This window comes from Nomascus leucogenys, chromosome 2, assembly GCF_006542625.1.
Source record: "Nomascus leucogenys isolate Asia chromosome 2, Asia_NLE_v1, whole genome shotgun sequence".
NCBI lineage: Eukaryota > Metazoa > Chordata > Mammalia > Primates > Hylobatidae > Nomascus > Nomascus leucogenys.
Window position 1 is genome coordinate 99,699,220 of NC_044382.1, and position 20,688 is coordinate 99,719,907.

The following is a 20,688-nucleotide window of genomic DNA, read 5'->3' on the forward strand; positions in this document are numbered from 1 at the left end:
TTTTGCCTCTCTTTATGCTGCTCTCACTGCCTTTGCCTCAATATTTGCACGTTCAAATATGGCCCATCTTCATGGCCCAGCCAAAATTCCTTCTTCCCCCAAAGTTCCCTGATAATCATCAATAGGAAGAACCTCTTGTTTTCCCTGAATTTTTATGTAACTTTTATAAATTTCTCTTATAGTACTTATCTCCTACCTTTCCTTATAGGGTATATATAAATATATATATATAATATGCACAACTATATAATCTTTTTTTTGTTGTTTTTTTGTTTTTTGAGACGGAGTCTCACTCTGTCGCCCAGGCTGGAGTACAGTGCACTCGACTTGATCTTAGCTCACTGCAACCTCCGCCTCCCGAGTTCAAGTGATTCTCCTGCCTCAGCCTCCCAAGTAGCTGGGACTGCAGGCATGCACCACCATGCCCGGCTAATTTTTTTTGTTTTTTTTTTTATGGTAGAGATGGTGTTTCACCATGTTGACAAGGCTGGTCTTGCACTCCTGACCTGAGGTGATCCACCTGCCTCGGCCTCCCGAAGTGAATGTATATAATCATTGAGAGCAGATCCAGATATAATTCAACTTTTTATCTATCACATTTTATCTAATACATTTTGGTGCTAAAGAAATATATTTCTTGAATAACAAACAGCAGCCAAAGTTTATCTAGAACTGTTCAAAGTGTTCCACTTTTCAACCACTAAATCCTCACAATCCACAAAACCTTATTTGGGAGGCACTAATAGTATATTCAATTTACAGATGAGGAAATTGAGCCTCAGAGCAGTTAAGTAATTAATACAAGGTCACACAGCTAGTGAAGGCCCTCAAGTAGCCTGGTTCCAGAGTCCACGCTTGTAATCATTCTGCCCTTTTTTGTGAATAAATTCCACCCAGTCATATTTTTTAACCTCAGTGCATTTTTTAACGTTTAATTGGCTGAGGGCTCATATTCAAAAGAGATCTTTTTCTTTTAATTGAATTTGACAGAAGCAAGCTTTAAATTTTATCATAAACAGCCTTCAAGAAAGCAAATAATGTGATTTACAATTAGGATTCATCAACTTCAAGGAAGAAGTAGAAATTTGCTTATAGGAAAGATTTAAACGTGTTGCATAGTTACATAAAGCTCTGTTGTACAATTTTATAAAGACTGTAAATCAGAATACTTATAAATTAATAAGTAATTGAAATGAACATTATTTGATTCTTATACCCATTTAATTATACAATCTCTAAGACATGTGATTTCCTTCTCCCCATCTTTTTCCCCCAATGCCAGAGTATTTGTAAATAAATATTTAATCTATGGTATATTAAAGCTGCTTTGCTACCATGAAAAAAAAACGGTTTTTTACAAACATCTTTCACAAACTTTGTAACTGGACAAACTCCACCAGGTAAAAAAATAAGTGGATGGAAACAAAACAAGAATGTAGCAGGATCTGCCTAGCTTATTAAACATGAAATTGAACAGTGGAAATAGCTCCATTTTGGAAGCTTAGGAAGCATAGTTAGCAAAAAACTGTATGGCTGCTCATTCATTAGTCTTAAACTATTAATGTCAAACTCATAGTACCCAGAGTTAAATAAGATTCTAATGCTCCTACTCTTAAAAAGAAAAATGGAAGCATGAGCCTGGGGCAAAAAGAAGCTATAATATCTACCATACATTTGCTAATAATATCAGACACACCTGTGAACCAGTTTAACCATTAACAATTTAAACTCTACATTTAAAAAAGAGAAAAAAAACCTAGAATTAAAATATCACAAAAATTAAGGTCTACATGTAATATTGACAAGCAAATCCAGAAATAAAATTTGGTAGTCTATCATTGGGCACAAATCACTTTGATCAAATTACTTTGATCACTAATATACAAGTATTAGACAGCCTCTTTCTCCCTAGAGTATATGCATAGCATTCAATCCGGGAATTGCCTTTTTTTTCTGAACACCATTGTTTCCCTTTTTTTTCTCTGTAAGGGCTTGGTCCAATGTTGCTAGTAAGAATGAGCAATAAGATATTAGTTCACTCCTTTATGCATTAAAATCCCTGCCACACCTGTGGGTATTGTGCCATTGTTTAAATGGGTGATAATAATAAGCCTTTATATAACACAGATATCAAAGAGTTTTGTGGTCAGTCATTGTTGTACATACCTAAAAACAGCTCTGTGTGAGTTTTGTATCCATTTGCTTAATTAAAAATATAATTATTTAACAACAGAGAGTAAGTAATACACATACAGCTGTTGGGAAATACCATTATTTCTAAGACAAGACAATACTTTGATAATCTTATAGCTGCTGGGAAAAGAGATGCAGTTAATCACATTGATAGAGAGTCAAAGGATTTAACTCAAGTAGACCTTTCAGAATAGTGATATGGCAAGGGAAGTAAAAGAAAATCAAATCAAATTTTAAATTTGTATTACAGTTTTGTCTGTGATGGTTAGAGAACCAAATTAAAGAAACAAAGGCAGCTTTGAGGTATGTTGGCATTTATCCAGATTGAGGGTCTACCAGAAAATAGTTCTGGGAACTGACATTTATGATAACTATTAAAATATTTTCTTGCACAGTTAGGGTTATCTTTAGGGTTAATTTTCCTAAGACATCATGCCATATTTGACTCAAGATTTCAGCATTGAATTTGAGCCTATTAACTCTTAATGAGTGCTAACTGATGTTTTATCAAACTATCTATAAAAGATAACTCACTATTCATGGCCAAATACATAGTCATCTAATGTCCAAAAATTATGAGACCATCTAGCCGGATTCAAAATACAGACATAGGCAGGTTTAAAGATGAATTGTACATTTTCATTGTATTACAAAGTTAAGTGTGTTGGAAAATTGCTGTTAGCTGCCTGAGCATGCCTGTAGCTGAGTTTTGAGCTCCTTAATGGCTGAGTAACTGGTAATGTAGTTAGAAAACTAGGTTAAGCCAGTCTTTAGTCATTAGTTGGCTGACTTCATATTTGTTTTAGAACTCTAATCTTCTAAGAACTTGTTTTCATAATTCCACCTTATGAAACATTTATGAAATGTGTAGAAAATTACTACGATAGCTGTAAACCCAAATGATAATTCTCTTTCCCATGGTTTCAATAAATTTTTTATTCACTAGGAGAAAACAGAGCACTTAACCTTTTCCTTAAGAATCACAGATCTATTTGATCCTCCCTCAGCAAAATATTATCTGGCACTTTTGAAGTACATGGTTCAAATAGAATTACTCTAATAATAGTTCTTGCGAGGTCTGTGTGGGTATGTCTCATCTAACTTGGTTATTCTCCTTAGATTCAAAATTATAGCCTGCAAATTGAAAATTATATATAGCTTTTGCAAGGCAAGACCATAATTCTAGGCTTGTACCATTTTTTTTCAACCCCAATAAATCACATTCAAAGTAGACCTGACACTGGACTGTCTTTTAGCATCCAGGAGAGCCCTAAGTCAGCTGTTGACAAAGTACTGCATTTTAAGTTCCCAGAAAACCTTGAGACTCCACTGAGAATTTGCTCACATTCTCCTCTTTAACCCCGGAAAATATACTCTAGGCCAATACTGATTCACTTCTCTGCCTGCAGATCCAGTATGTCACCTGCACAGATCTTTCCAAATCATGCTTATATCCTTCACATATCAGTAAGGGTCAGGGTAAATCCATATCAGAAGGTAGTCGGTGGAAGCCTCCACTATGGTTATGTTTACTGTTCCTACCTTTACCTCTAAAGTACAAGCTACTTAAATTACCTTCTAAAGCAAAAGTTTAAAAATTGTGGGTCACACAGTACATTGATGAGTCCCACATGGGAGAGAGTAGAGTGGATAAGATAGGATAGGAATGGGATGGGATGGGAGAGAGTAGAGTGGATAGGATAGGATAGGACAGGACAGGACAGGACAGGACAGGACAGGACAGGACAGGACAGATCAAAGTGTGTCATACATTAACTTGGGTTTCGTAAAAGTTTTCTTTCAAGATTGTGTAGTTCTCATGTCAAATGCATTTCTCACTGTGGTTTGTGGTCAGAGTTTGAAAGTCAGTATTATACAGTAAATTCGACTCCTCAATGGCCCTGGAATTGACATATGTCTATGGAAATCCTAGATAAGGTGGATTGTTTCTGGGAAGCATTCAATGCTTCCATCACACTTTTTCTCCCTCCCTCTCTTCTTCCCTCCCATTAAGAAACAATCCCATTGAAGTGTCTCTATGGGAATGTTACTCATAGGCAGCTTTGTTTACAAGCCACAAACTCAAATTTTTTATCAAGCCCCTGCAGCCCGAAAGCAATTCTCTCCTTGCTGTGACATCCACATTTCTCTCTGCACCTTCCCTACTCTTTAAATAAAGAGTGAAGGAGATAGTGGGGATATGAATTCTTGTCAATTTTACTTTTAACTGTAGCATGTCTTCTTAGCCAGTCCCATAAGGCCTTTTTTTAATTCATTAAACTAGAATCAGAAATTGTCTTTCTGAATTCATTAAACTAGTGCTTGAGAATTATCTCAATGCTTTTGTGAGCTCACATTCTTGGAGAGTATTAAACAATAAAAAAATGTAAATTGTGTTAGGATTCTCCATAGAAACAGAACCAACAAGAGATCACCTGCAGATTGGAAACTGAAGATGCTGGTGGTGTATTTCAAAAGCCTGAGAGGCAGAGGTGAATGGTGTAGATTTCAGATTTTGTTTGAAGGCCTGAAAACCGGGAATGCTAAGGAAAGAAGAATGAATGTTCCAGCCCAAGCAGTCAAGCAGAAGAAAGGTGAAGCTAACCTTCCTCCACCTTTTTGGTTCTATTGAGGCCCTCAAGGTGTTGGGTGATGCCCACTTACATCAGGGAGGGCCATCTGCTTACCCAGTCTGCGAATTCAAGTGCAAATCTCTTTTGGAAACACTCTCACAGACACACTCAGAAATAATGTCTAATCAGATATCTGGGCTTCCTTTAGCCCAGTCAAGTTGACCCATAAAATTAACCATCACGTAAATCATATAGTAAGTTAGATGTCAATAAGTGCTATGAAGAAACTAAGTCAGAAAAGAGAGAGTGGGAGGGAAAATAGAAGATGCTGAGAGGTCTTTTTTTTTTTTTTTTTTTTAAATAGAGTCTTGCTCTGTCACCCAGGCTGGAGTGCAAATGGCACAATCTCAGCTCACTGCAACCTCTGCCTCCCAGGTTCAAGCGATTTCCTGCCTCAGCCTCCCGAATAGCTGGGATTACAGGTGCCTGCAACCATGCCCAGCTAATTTTTGTATTTTTTAGTAGAGATGGGATTTCACCATGTTGGCCAAGCTGGTCTTGAACTCCTGACCTCAGGTGATCCACCCACCTCAGCCTCCTAAAGTGCTGGGATCACAGGGTGAGCCACCACGCCCAGCCCAAGAGGTCCATTTTAAGTTGGTTAGTCAGGAAGTTTTTGGTGACAGTTTGAATGTGATAGAACTTCAGTTCTGCATGCTGAAAACAATCCTCCTCAAAGTCTAGGCTCGCACCTGATTACATCAGGATAAACAGAAGGATTCTATAGCCAAACAAGTATAGGAGATTCTGGTATATATGTAAAAAACTTAAACATGTTTCTTTACTAGGTGATATTTTAGAACTTCAAATCTACAGAGAAAGAAATAGAATGAGACAAGATGAGAAGCAGCAAGGTAATGGGAATGGAGGGAAACTTAGGGGTGGAGTAAGAAAAATAAAGTTGGAAAACTATAGAAGATGAGAGATGAAGTCAATTAAATAGGGCCATTGTTGCTTTTTGAAAAATACTACCCATATCAGAACAATACAAGCAACCATTGCAGGGTATCTATAGCCGTGTGCTCTTTTCCTAACATGACTAAACTGATGGTGGTGAGAATGAGGATGATAGTAGCTGGTGCTTATTGAACATGTGCCTTATGCCCAGCCTTGTGCTGAGTGCTTTGTGTGCATGGTTTCCCTCGCTGGAGTGCAGATCCACACAGGTAGAGGCTGCCTCTGCCTTGGCTCATCTCTTTACTTCCAGCACTTAGCACAGTAGGTGTTCAATAGGAACATGGAATTTGTCTTATCAGCATTAACTAATACTTACCAAATTGATGCATGAATTATTAAAATTTCTACAATTATCCTTTATTTTTTATCAGGAATTACAGCACAGAGAAGTTAAGGAGTTTGGCTGAGGCCCACCCAACAGGCTCAAAAGTGATAGAATTGGAAGCCAGATGCAGATCTATCTATCCCTCGAGTTCATCCTCATTCAGAATATTGCCACAGAGCATTTATTTTCCTCCATGGATCATATCTTAAAGGACTAGTGTACCTTAGACCCACTGCTGCAAAGCAAATTAACTTTTCCCTGAAATGCATTCTCTTCATTCTTATACTTTCAAAGTCCAGGGCTTCTCTAAAAAGAAATTCAAGCTTTCAGATGAAAAGAGCAGCAGTAAAAAGCAGGGTCATATCAACAAGTCGCATCAACAATTCCTTTACTGAACAAACATTAAGTGACTTACTTTTGCCAGACCACGTGCTAGGCACTAGGAATATAAAGATAAATAAGGTAGACTGAGTTAGTGCACTTAATAACCTCTAATGAAAGAGATAGACACGTAACAAGTAATGACAAAGAGCTACAGGCATGAAGAAATACAGTGTGCTCAGGGTGCCTGGAAGACTAGAGAGCATTCACTGGGAAGTAGGCAGGGACTGGTGGTGAGGTTTATCTTTTATGATATGGGAGGCAGTTAAAGGATTTTTAGCCTTTAAATGGCATGATCATATATGAAAATACATATAAACATGAACTTTTATATATACATACGTGTGTATCATGTGTATACATACATAACTTTTTTTTTTCCTTGAAATTTTTTTTTTTTATTATACTTTAGGTTTTAGGGTACATGTGCACAATGTGCAGGTTTGTTACATATGTATCCATGTGCCACGTTGATTTCCTGCACCCATTAACTCGTCATTTAGCATTAGGTATATCTCCTAATGCTGTCCCTCCCCCCTCCCCCAACCCCACAACAGTCCCCAGAGTGTGATGTTCCCCTTCCTGTGTCCATGAGTTCTCATTGTTCAATTCCCACCTATGAGTGAGAACATGCGGTGTTTGGTTTTTTGTCCTTGCAATAGTTTACTGAGAATGATGTTTTCCGGTTTCATCCATGTCCCTACAAAGGATATGAACTCATCCTTTTTTATGGCTGCATAGTATTCCATGGTGTATATGTGCCACATTTTCTTAATCCAGTCTATCGTTGTTGGACATTTGGGTTGGTTCCAACTCTTTGCTATTGTGAATAGTGCCGCAATAAACATATGTGTGCATGTGTCTTTATAGCAGCATGATTTATAGTCCTTTGGGTATATACCCAGTAATGGGATGGCTGGGTCAAATGGTATTTCTAGTTCGAGATCCCTGAGGAATCGCCACACTGACTTCCACAATGGTTGAACTAGTTTACAGTCCCACCAACAGTGTAAAAGTGTTCCTATTTCTCCACATCCTCTCCAGCACCTGTTGTTTCCTGATTTTTTAATGATGGCCATTCTAACTGGTGTGAGATGGTATCTCACTGTGGTTTTGATTTGCATTTCTCTGATGGCCAGTGATGATGAGCATTTCTTCATGTGTTTTTTGGCTGCATAAATGTCTTCTTTTGAGAAGTGTCTGTTCATGTCCTTTGCCCACTTTTTGATGGAGTTGTTTGTTTTTTTCTTGTAAATATGTTTGAGTTCATTGTAGATTCTGGATATTAGCCCTTTGTCAGATGAGTAGGTTGCAAAAATTTTCTCCCATTCTGTAGGTTGCCTGTTCACTCTGATGGTAGTTTCTTTTGCTGTGCAGAAGCTCTTTAGTTTAATTAGATCCCATTTGTCAATTTTGGCTTTTGTTGCCATTGCTTTTGGTGTTTTAGACATGAAGTCCTTGCCCACACCTATGTACTGAATGGTATTGCCTAGGTTTTCTTGTAGGATTTTAATGGTTTTAGGTCTAACATTTAAGTCTTTAATCCATCTTGAATTAATTTTTGTATAAGGTGTAAGGAAGGGATCCAGTTTCAGCTTTCTACATATGGCTAGCCAGTTTTCCCAGCACCATTTATTAAATAGGGAATCCTTTCCCCATTTCTTGTTTTTGTCAGGTTTGTCAAAGATCAGATAGTTGTAGATATGCGGCATCATTTCTGAGGGCTCTGTTCTGTTCCATTGATCTATGTCTCTGTTGTGGTACCAGTACCATGCTGTTTTGGTTACTGTAGCCTTGTAGTATAGTTTGAAGTCAGGTAGCGTGATGCCTCCAGCTTTGTTCTTTTGGCTTAGGATTGACTTGGCGATGCGGGCTCTTTTTTGGTTCCATATGAACTTTAAAGTAGTTTTTTCCAATTCTGTGAAGAAAGTCATTGGTAGCTTGATGGGGATGGCATTGAATCTATAAATTACCTTGGGCAGTATGGCCATTTTCACAATATTGATTCTTCCTACCCATGAGCATGGAATGTTCTTCCATTTGTTTGTATCCTCTTTTATTTCATTGAGCAGTGGTTTGTAGTTCTCCTTGAAGAGGTCCTTTACATCCCTTGTAAGTTGGATTCCTAGGTATTTTATTATCTTTGAAGCAATTGTGAATGGGAGTTCACTCATGATTTGGCTCTCTGTTTGTCTGTGATTGGTGTACAAGAATGCTTGTGATTTTTGTACATTGATTTTGTATCCTGAGACTTTGCTGAAGTTGCTAATCAGCTTAAGGAGATTTTGGATAACTTTTTTTTTTTGAGACAGAGTCTCACTCTGTCACCCAGGCTGGAGTGCAATGGTGCAATCTCTGCTCACTGCAACCTCAGCCTCCCGGGTTCAAGCAATTCTCCTGCCTCAGCCTCCCGAGTAGCTGGGATTACAGGCGTGCCCCACCACACCCAGCTAGTTTTTGTATTTTTAGTAGAGATGGGGTTTCACCATGTTGGCCAGAATGGTCTCAAGCTCCTGGCCTCCAGTGATCTGCTGGCCTCCGCCTTCCAAAGTGCTGGGATTATAGGCATGAGCCACTGCACCCAGCCATAATTTTTTAAAAGATGTTTCTCTGGGCCGGGCACAGTGGCTCACGCATGTAAACCCAGCACTTTGGGAGGCTGAGGTGGGCGGATCACCTGAGGTCAGGAGTTTGAGACCAGCCTGACCAACATGATAAAACCCCATCTCTACTAAAAACACAAAAATTAGCTGGGCGTGGTGGTGGGCACCTGTAATCCCAGCTACTCGGGAGACTGAGGCAGGAGAATTGCTTGAACCCGGGAGGCAGATGTTGCAGTGAGCAAAGATCATGTCACTGCACTCCAGCCTAGGCAACAGAGTGAGAGTCCATCTATGTAAAAAAAAAAAAAAAAAAAGAAAAAAGAAAAAAAAGGGATGTTTCTCTGGCCATAATAGGAGTAGAGCAGTAGGAGGGATGAATTGGAACAGACAGCTCTACCTACAAAGCTGTCAAAATAGGCTCACTAAAAGATATGAAGTCCTCAGGAAAGACAATGTTCTAGGAAGGATTGTAGAGGACAAATTTCAGAGCAACTTAGAAGATAAAATAGACAAAATATGTTGACTAATTTGATGCAGCATATGAAGGAAAATGGGGCATCAGGGTAAATCGGTGCGAATGGTGATACCAGCACTCAGGAGGAGGAAAAAGTGTGATGAGAAGAGGGATACTAAATTCAGCTGTGGAGGAACTCTGAAGTGGTTTGGGGATCTCCAGGCCTGGAGCTTAAGAGAAGTGAAGATGCAGATTCAGAAAGAGTTGGCCCTAATGTGCTTGGAGGAAGGTAACATGGAGATTATGAATTTAGGAAGGATATCTTAATAAAATGAAGAACCTGGCACATAATAAGTGTTGATACAGTCTAGCCTGCTGCAACAAATATTTGCAACCGTATCTGGAGACAGAGGCCAAAGGACTTAGAGTGAGTTTCTTATTATCTGAATGGGTTTTCAAGAGCTCTTTTGGAAGTGAGTTGGAGAACTGCTGAAAAGAAAAGGAAATTCTAAAATTAGATCCGAGTATAGAACTAATGACCAAGGGTTAGGAATGCCAGCTACCCAAATGAGGTGGAGGGTGTTTCTTTGAACAATTTGCAAACCCAGTATTTTTTTTTTTTGCACCGGGTCTCACTCTGTCACCCAGGCTGGAGTGCAGTGGCACAGTCAGCTCACTGAAACCTCCACCTCCCAGGCTCAAGAGAGCCTCCTACCTCAGCCTCCTGAGTAGCTGAGACTACAGGCATGCGCTTCCACACTTGGCTAATTTTTGCAGTTTTTGTAAAGACAGGGTTTTGCCATGTTGCCTAGGCTGACCCCAATCTTTAACTTTGTTGTTCACTCTCCCATGCACAGTATCCTCATGATGATTTGGCAGTTCTGTGAAATATGTGCCTTATTGTCTTCCTGTATGACCCTCAGTTTATTTGCTGGGAACAGTGGTGGCTGACTGCTGCGGAACTGGTGTTAATCCTTGTCAGGAAACCTCAAGGACACCAATATTTTCTCACCAAGAAAATATTCAGATCACGGAAACATCCTTGTCTCTAAGTATCTGTGAATTTCAGAATAAAGACCTATATTTTAGAAATAAAGCTCTTTGATACCCTTTTGTTTCCATTTATCTTTCTAATTTAAAAATAATGTGTGCCTACTGTTGGAAATAGATCCATTAATTTTTTTTATGTAATTTTTTTTTTTTTTGAAATAGAGTTTCACTCTTGTTGCCCAGCCTGGAATGCAATGGTGCGATCTTGGCTCATTGCAACCTCTGCCTCCCAGGTTCGTGTGATGCTCCTGCTTCAGCCTCCCGAGTAGCCACCATGCCTGGCTGATTTTTGTATTTTTAATAGAGATAGGGTTTCACCACATTGACCAGGCTCATCTGAAACTCCTGACCTCAGGTGATCCCCCCGCCTCGGCCTCCCAAAGTGCTGGAATTACAGGCGTGAGCCACTGTACTTGGCCGATATCTTAAATCCACATTTTTTCACAGTTGTGTTCCATGTTTTACATTGATGGGTTTGTTTTAGTAGCACATTCCAAATTGTTAGAATCAGAAGGTCAGTGAGGTAAAATTAAAACAAGTACTTTGGAAGATTGTAAACATAGAATAAATTCCAGCTTCATGTAAATGGAATGTGATTTCCATAATGAAGCCATTATTGTTGCCACTAGTGCATAGCAATAAAGCCAAGGCTGCAATTACAAAGAAAACAGACAGTACAACACCATACTTTCTTTAAAAATGGCAGTTAAATTCATGGAAATAATATTTTTCACTAAAAATAAAGAGATGTGATGTAATCTTAATGGAATCTACTAACTCCCATGAGTAGACTTTCTTAATGATAGTAGCAGTAATTGACATATCTACTTGCTGGTTTGTTGTTTGTTGTTGTTGTTTCTTTCGTTTTCTTTGCCTTTCCAGAAGTAATTTCTTTCACTAAAACCTTTTCAAACTATTTTGGTTTTCACATTCGTGACTCCTTGTTAATTTAAGTATGTAAATTAAGTATTGTGATGATTTGATTTTTTTTTTCTCGCTGCAGTGGAACTTCATCTTGACACAGCCTGAGTTACATGGCATAGTCTTTTTTCTTTTCTCTTAATTGTAGTAAAATATACGTAACAAAATTTAGCATCTTAAACCATTTTAAGTGTACACTTCAGTGCCACATAAGTACACTGACAATGTTTTGCAACTGTCATCACTATCCATGTTTCCAGAACTTTTTCATCACTCCAAACAGCAACTCTATATCCATTAAACAATAACTCACTATTCTGCACTCCTCCCAGCCCCTGGTAACTTCTGTTCTACTTTCTGCCTCTGAATTTGCCTATTCTAGGCACCTCATGTAAATGGAATTGTTATTTGTCCTTTCACATCTGGCTTGTTTCACATAACATTTTCAAGGGTCATCCATGGTGTAGCATATATTGTAATTTTTTTTTTTTTTTTTTTTTTTTTTTTTTTTTGAGACGGAGTCTTGCTGTGTCACCCAGGCTGGAGTGCAGTGGCGCAATCTCGGCTCACTGCAAGCTCCGCCTCCCGGGTTCACGCCATTCTCCTGCCTCAGCCTCTCTGAGTAGCTGGGACTACAGGCGCCCGCCACCACGCCCGGCTAATTTTTTTGTATTTTTTAGTAGAGACGGGGTTTCACCGTGGTCTCGATCTCCTGACCTCGTGATCCGCCCGCCTCGGCCTCCCAAAGTGCTGGGATTACAAGCGTGAGCCACTATGCCCGGCCTGTAATTTTATTCCTTTTTAAGCTTCAGTATTTCAGTCTGTTTAGGCTATTACAGAATACCCTAGACCAGGTAGCTTACAAACAGCAAAAATGTATTTTTTACAGTTCTGGAGGCAGAGAAATCCAAGATCAAGGTGCCAGCAGATTCAGTGTCTGGCAAGGGCCCAGATTTCTGGTCCATAGATGATGACTTCTTGTTGTGTCCTCACATGGTGGAAGGGGTAGGACAGCACCCTGGGGCCTCTTTTATAGGTACACTAATCCCATTCATGAGGGCTCTACTCTCACAACCTAATCACCTCCAAGCAGTCCAACCTTCTAATTTTATCATTGGTGATTAGGTTTCAATATATAAAGTTTGGGGGACACAAACATTCAGAACATGGCACTGAGTAATATCACATTATATGCAAATAGTATATTTTATTTATCTGTTCATCTGTTGATGGACATTTGGGTTGTTTCCACCTTTTGGCTATTGTGATACTGCCATGAATATTGGTGTGCAAATATCCATTTGAGTACCTGTGCCTTCACTTTTTTTGAATATTTACCTACAAGTGGAATTGTTGGATTGTATGGTAACTCTGTGTTTAACATCTTGAGGTTCTACCAAACTGTTTTCCACAGCAGTTGTGCCATTTTACATCTCTATCAGTCATGCACAAGGGTTCCAATTGCTGAATATCCTCACCAACACTTACTATTTCTTGGTTTTTTGATAATAATCATCCTAGTGGGTATGAAGTGGTATCACTGTGGTTTTGATCTTCGTTTCCCTAATGACTAGTGATCCTGAGCATCTTTTCATGTTATTATTGGCCATTTGTATATCTTCTCAAAAGAAATGTCCTTTGTCCATGTTTCAAATGGATTGAATGGGTATTTTGTTGTTAAGTTGTTGGAGTTCTTTACTCTATATAGCACAGTCTTATATAGATACTCATTTCTTGGGTGCAACACTGTGTTTTTAGGGCCTCCTTTTATTGAGAACATTGAAATGATTCTGTTTTATCTTCACTAATTCACTCCTAAACACAAATTGTTTCCAATATTGCCAATTACAAATGCTTTCTTTGGTAAATATTGAATTATAGACAGCGGAGAAGTTACTAATAGTTCATCAAATGTGAAATGACAGCTTAGGAAATATAAAACCAAAGTGATTTTCAGTTGAATGGAGCACTGTTTTTCAGTTTGCCAAATGGAATTTATAGTCACTGTTTAACAACAACATGCCCCCCAACCAACTTTCATCACCATCACCCCCTCCCAATACCTCTTTCCTTTTGACTTAGGCCCTAAAGAGGGTTAAAGGTGCCTCCTCAGAGGTAGATTAACCATAAAGCTAATGTAGCTTAAGTTTCAGGTCCTTTCACCAGCCTTGGCCCCTTCCAAGATCCTGCACCTAATTACGGTTTTGTAATTTTTGTTTTTTAAAGAAGCCTTCCTAATATAAGCTTCAGGCCCACAAAATCCGGATGTGCCTCTGGATATGTTTCTTCTATCTGAAATCATCATCCTAATCATTGTTGTACTTCTGGAAGGCAAGCCTGGGATCTATTAAGTATGCTGAGTTATTTATGACTAGCTTTTTCCTTACAGAGTTTCTAGTCTGGGGTGCCAAACTACTATATTTTTCTGCAGAATTCCAGGAAAATATAAGCCATGGACATTCTCATGAGCCCCAGTATGCTCCCTTAGCTTCTCCACTAAGCTCTGTCGGCACACACCACTTGCTTTGCTCTAAGCACTTAGATGAACATGCAGGCCAAACTTTGAAAATTGGTTCCTAGTTGTTCATACAAAATGTGCATGTCCCTTTGTACTCTGCCCAGAGCCATAAATAGAATTTTGTTCTTACACCATGGAAGAAAAGAATGCAGTTGCCAGACTTGATACCTAATCTTTGAAAATTTTGTGAGCACAGCTTAGGGCTTTTCTAAATATTAGGGTATCTTGTCAGAAGTAAAAATGAGCCTTCTGGCCCTTTTTCAAATTATATTATTTCATTACATAAAAATGAATTTTTCTAAAAATTAAATAAATCTTAATACATATTTTCTTGTCCTGCTGCAAAGCATTAGTGACAAAGAAATTATTCATCTATGTAAATCTTCTTGTATTAGTCTTACTTTCCCTGTACAGTTATAATAATAATTTAGACAATTTGTATATATTGTGATGAAGGGCATATATCAGCATGGTCCCTTCTAAAGCCTTATTTCTCTCAAAAAAAAAAAAGTGTTCAGGTTCCCTCTTTCTCCTCACTACTTCCCTTCTCCCTCTTTGCCTTCTCTCCTTGTTCTTTCTTTTTCCTCCCTTTCCCGAACAATTCCATCTACAGCCACCAGTTAGTACAGAGCAAGGTGTGCATCTGCAGGAAGGGGCCCAAGCCTGGGTGTCACAAGCCAATCGCTGTGAGGAAGGAATCCATGTGAGGGGTGCAGTGCTGCCCAGCAGGAATTGTGGGATGCTAAGTGAGTTTGGGAGGCCACCTGAGCAAGGGAATGGATAACAGCAATAGGAAGTTGGTTACATGCAAGGTAGTGGATCGAATCAGTAGATATATTAAGAATAATAAGCAATAGCGGGGTGCGGTGGCTCACGCCTGTAATCCCAGCATTTTGAGAGGCTGAGGTGGGCAGATCGCCTGAGTCTAGGAGTTCAAGAATAATGAGAAGTAGATCTCTTAACAACACAGAAGAGTTACAAATATGGAAAGGGAGAAAACTGGAATTAACCCCGTGATGTTGGGTTGGAATTAGAAGCATTGAAATGAACTAATGAATTTCATTATATAGAGATAGAGTAAAACAGATCTAAATGTGTTTGTGTGTGCATATGCATATGTATCCTCTATCTACTGAGAGAGCTTAGGAGCAGCAACAGCAGTGACCATACCTAGCCCCAGATCACAGTTTCTAAATACCATTCTCCCCTAAAAGAAACCAGGACTGGGGCAGAGAACATTTGAAACATCTTGGGCCAAAAAGCAAACAACTGCTAGTGGAATGATGATGATATAACCAAAGGCACAGAAACCATCTTGAAAGGGCTCCTGCTAGGGACAACTTGGCATCGAGATAAACAATGATAGTGGCCAGGTACCATGGCTTATACCTGTAATCCCAGCACTCTGGGAGGCCAAGGCACGCGGATTGCTTGAGCCCAGAAGTTCAAGACCAGCCAGGGCAACATGGCGAAACCCCATCTATACAAAAAGTACAAAAATTAGGTGGGCGTGGTGGCATGGGCCTATAGTTTCAGCTACTTGGGAGGCTGAGAGGTGGGAGGATGGCTTGAGCCCAGGAGGTCAAGCCTGCAATGAGCTGTGACAACGCCACCGCACTCCAGTCTGGGCAGTGGAGAAAGACTTTGTATGACCCTACGTGAAAGAAAAGGAGAGGAAAAAGAAAAGAGAAAGAAAACAAAAAAGGAAAGAGGAAGCAGGGAGGGAGGAAGGAAGGACAGAAGGAAGGAAGGGAAGGAAAAAGAAAGAATAATGGATAATATGCTAAATAAGCAGGAATCTATTAGTCTATATTAGAAAATAAATAAGTGGATAAATCAAACATTTGATAAGGAAAAAGATATTTACGTAGTTTCAAAGAAATGCCACATATAAAACTTCTTAATTACAAAGGGGAAAATGCTAACTTTACAGTGAAGAATTTGTGCAGCCATCATCTTAGTCAAGTGACCAAAATGAACATCTTCAGTAATGGGACAAATTGAGTTCTTGTGCCACCTTATAGAATGCTGTAAGATGAACTCAGCATCCCTTCTGTGATTTCTAACAGCTTATAATCTAAATCTAATCATGAGAAAAATAAAATAAACTCAAATTTAAGGACACTCTGCAAGAAAAACTGGCTAGCAATCATCAAAAGTGTCAGGGTTACAAAAGTCAAGGACACACAGAAGACCCATTTGGGATTAAGAATCTACAGAGACATGTCAACTATACAAGACTGGATCTCTGGATCTCTCTGCTAAAAAGGAAATTACTGGTGTAATAAAATGGAATCTGAGAATGATAGTACTATATCAATGTTAATTTCCTGATTTGTTGGCATCATGTTTATGTAGGAAAATGTCTTTGTAGAAAATACAGATTATTCAGAGGGTAATGGGGGATCAGATTGACAATTTTCAGTTGATTCAGGAAAAAAAAAAAAAACTTTCTCATTGTACTCTACTTGCACCTCTTCTGTATGTTTGAGATTTTTCCAAATAAAATTAAATTTGAAAATTGCTAAAGTTGTAAGCAACTGTTTAAATTTCCATAGTGCGCGAGGATTTTAGGTGTTCATTGATGGTAGTGGGTAAAGAAGGGCTTTGAGGTCTGTCATGAAAGTTGTCAGTGGTGCGGTCTACCCTGATGTCTTTCAACAGCTTGAAAATGTGTTTATTTGTGGCTGCAAAGATCTGATTCACTTTCTAAATCTTATATAACTTGTCATTTAAATATTAAAATCACCTATATATAGTTATTATTCTAAAACTCAGATAGCAAAGAAAATTCAAAACAGACAAGTGGAAAGGGTGATAAAGTCCCTTGGCCCTGAGAAAATCTATTCTGAAAACGTTTGAAACAAACTGCATTAGAACATGTGTAGAATAAGCTTAGTTGATCATTATGAATCAGTCACTTCATCTTTGCTCTTAAACTTACCAATAAATTTTGATGTCTTCTCAGTCAGAAAAAGGATGTGAGTACAGGTTTTTCCAACACACACACTCGCACACGCGTGCACACACACACACACACACAATGTTATATAATTTCTGTTCTTAAGTGCCTGGTTGGAATATGCTAATTTCGGGAGCACACTACTGCCTGCCATTTTCTGGTGGAACACTCTTTTAAGGAGATTTCTACAAATCCATTGTTGCTTTGTGGTACTTTCTGAACAGTCCAGCAGGTGGTAGTCTAGGAGAGGAACAGTTCTCATCCTCCCCCATCCATCCCTGGGCCTACCAGCAGCCTCATTTGCAAAACAGAATGTGAACTCAGCAATGTGCCTTCTCTCCTCTGGCATAAAATGGGATTTGCAAGGTTGTTCTCTCAAAATGGGCACTTAGAATACCACAGAAAGAAGCCAAAAATAACTTTGTGTATACATGTGACTGTGCAGTATTCTGAAGCTCAAAAATTCTTTTTTTTTTTTTTTTATTTCTAGAAATTCCACTGATTTTGTATCTCTTTGCTCTGATTTCTGTGACATGGCTTTGGGGAGGACTACACATGGCCTACAGACATTTCTGGATGTTGGTTCTCTTTGTCATTTTCAACAGTCTGCAGGTAAGCCTTACAATTTGGTTAACAACATACATTTATCTTAATGAACACAAGGCATAGAATGTCAATATTAAAGAGTCAAGCATCCACACACAGGTGAATTTGTGTACACAATAACATCATATAGAGTTGTAAAATAAAATGATAGGAGCCTAAATCATTAACATTTGAAATATGACTGGGATTCTAACTTGCTCATTATACAGTTAGGGAAGACAAAATATTCTCCTTCATTTTGACAACATTGAAGTAACTACACAAACATATTTCTTTTTCAGTAGGATTGATGTTTATCAACTTTGCAGATGGCAGCCATGTAAGATCAATGCACATATTTGGCTTGTGGCTGAGTCTAGAAATTAGATCAACTGAGGAGTGAAATAGTGATGTTCAAGCAGTCCCCTCTTAAGTGTGATGCTTAGTGAAATGAGAGTGTTTGGTTCACTGAAACATGACTGACATCCCCTAAGTCCAGCAGTGCCCAGCTTAAATTAGTTTTATAAGCATGCTTGGATAACTAGAAATTATATAACTGCAGCAAAAATGAAAGCTGAGATTTTTTAGTACTTTTGTTAAATGGAAAAATGTTGCACCCTGATATTAACAAATGGAACAAATGAACACATTTTCCTTGTTTTCCAAAGTGAAAAGATCTGTCCTAGACTAAAAGAATTTCTTAAATTTATTAAATTATCTCTAAACAGTCCTTCTTTTGGCTACCATCTTGCAAGGATCATGTGTGGCAAACACACAGACATATCCACACTTTCAGAATTGTAGCATACAATTGAAGTGTGACTCCAGTCATTTTTTAGGTTTGCACCTGAGCAGACAAACTCTTTAGTTAGATCATAGCTTACATGATGGTGCCTAATCAAGGATATTATCAACTTAGGAAGGGGAAAATACAAAATAACTAAAAGTTTAGAACCAAGTTGGTACAAGTTTCTATATGGACAACTGTCTACGGTTATAGTTACAGGTGAGCACTTACTATTGCCAGGCGGTAAAGAAGACAGCCCAGCCTCTCTGGGATCTGATGATTCAAAGAGTAAACAATTAGCTCTAAGAATCCAGTATGGCAGGTGCCATGTAAACAGAGCATTTTGAGAGTGAGTAGGGGCCTGTTGACCATCAGGGCAGAGGCTCAGTCTTGGTCACCTTTGGATCCCTAGGGCCTAGTGGAACTAAGAACAAGGTCCAAACCGACAGCCTGCAGGTGTGTTTTGCTTGGCAGACACACAATGTTATACAAAAGATTGTTTTAGATTTTCAAATATTTGCTGCAAACTTAAAATTGAGAATTTTCACATTAAAAACCTGAATTGCTGGCTTTTTTTTGAAGGCAGTATTTGCATGGCAGCAATTTCCAAGCCCTGAGCAGACCTGATATACTTCATTCATTTTACTTGCCCCTGAGATTATGACACATTTAATGCTTATTAAATAATAAATGAGTGTATGGTTAGAGATGGGAATTTCAGGCCGAGAAAACTGTTAGCCAAGGCTGCAAGAAGGGAAAATGACTAATCTCGCCTAGATTAAGCAACGTGTTGAGAAGTAAAAAGAAAGGTCTTGCAATTAGAAAAGAAGTTGTGGGAGTAGATTGGTTTAAACGCCAGCTTTCCATGCTCGGGATGCTGACCTTCAGTCTTTAAGCAAGGGGAAGCCATCGAAGTTGTGTTTTTTTCTTTGTTTTGTTCTAATTTTTTTAATTTTGTCAATTAATTTTTTTTTCAATTTCAATGGGATGACATGTTTGTACTGGAAGGATAACTGGAAATGTTTAGGAGAGGATATTGAAAAAAAGAGCAGCTCTAAGTAGGTAGGTTATTGTCATATTTCAGACTGTAGATGTTCTGGCAGTGTGCCTGGGAATAAAAAGTAGGTGACAGGTTTGACAGTTGTTACAGAGATAAACACTGTTCATTTTATTGTTTAATTGACACGTAATAATTGTATATTTATGGGTACATAGTGACGTATTGATACGTATAACATGTAGTGATCAGATTAAAAGAATTAGCATTATCTATCATCTCAAACATTCATCATTACTTTGTGTTGGGAATATTCAATATCCTCCTTCTAGCACTTTGAAACTGTAAAATATTGTTAACTATAGTCATCCTGTAGTGCTATAGAACACAAGAACTTATTTCTTCTATCTAGCTGTAATTTTATATCTTTTAACAAATCCCTCCCTATCCCCTCTTTCCCCCTACCCTTCTCAGCTTCTAGTACCCTCTGTTCTACTTTTTACTCCTATGAGATCAACATTTTTTAGCTTCCTCACATGAGTGAGAACATGCAATGTCTAACTTTCTGTTCTTGGGTTATTTCACTTACCATAATGTCCTCCAGTTCCATCTATGTTGCCATAAATGATATTGGGTTGATGCAAAAGTAATTGTGATTTTTGTCATTAAAAGTAATGGCAAAAACTGCAGTTACATTTGCACCAACCTTTTATTTTATTTTATTTTTTTTTTTTTTTGGTGAGACTCTGTCTCCCAGGCTGGAATGCAGTGGCGTGAACTCAGCTCACTGCAACCTCCACCTCAGGCTCAAGCAATCCTCCCACCTCAGCCTCCCAAGTAGCTGGGACTACATGCCTGGCTAATTTTGTTTGTTTGTTTGCTTGTTTTGTAGAGACAGGGTTTCTCCATGTTTCCCAGGCTGCTCTTGAACTCCTGGACTCAAGCAATCCACTCACCTTGGCCTCCCAAAGTGCTGCGATTATAGGCGTGAGCCAGCGCAGCCGGCCATCATTCTTTTTTATGGCTGAAGAGTATTCCATTGTGTGTATTTACCATTTTCCTTATCCATTCATTGGTTGTTGGACACCTACGTTGATTCCACATCTTGGCTATTGCAAATAGTGTGGCAACAAACGTGGGTGTGCAGATGTCTCTTCAATACACTGATTTTCTTTCCTTGGGATAAATGCTCAGTAGTAGGATGGCTGGATCATATGTATTTCTATTGGCAATTTTTTTTAGGAACCTCCATACTGTTCTCCATAGTGGTTGTACCAGTTTATATTTCCACCAGCAGTGTAGAAGAGTTCTGTTTTCTCCAC

General features: G+C 38.7%; 1 protein-coding gene across 1 annotated transcript in view; it reads left to right on the forward strand.

Moving 5' to 3' along the window:
- ADGRV1 (adhesion G protein-coupled receptor V1) overlaps positions 1-20,688 on the forward strand; it is a 602,359-nt gene that overhangs the window by 522,108 nt on the left and 59,563 nt on the right. Inside the window, exon 87 of the mRNA XM_003261601.2 lies at positions 17,488-17,609. Within this exon, the coding sequence (XP_003261649.2) occupies positions 17,488-17,609 (122 nt within the window). The remainder of the gene's footprint in view (positions 1-17,487; positions 17,610-20,688) is intronic.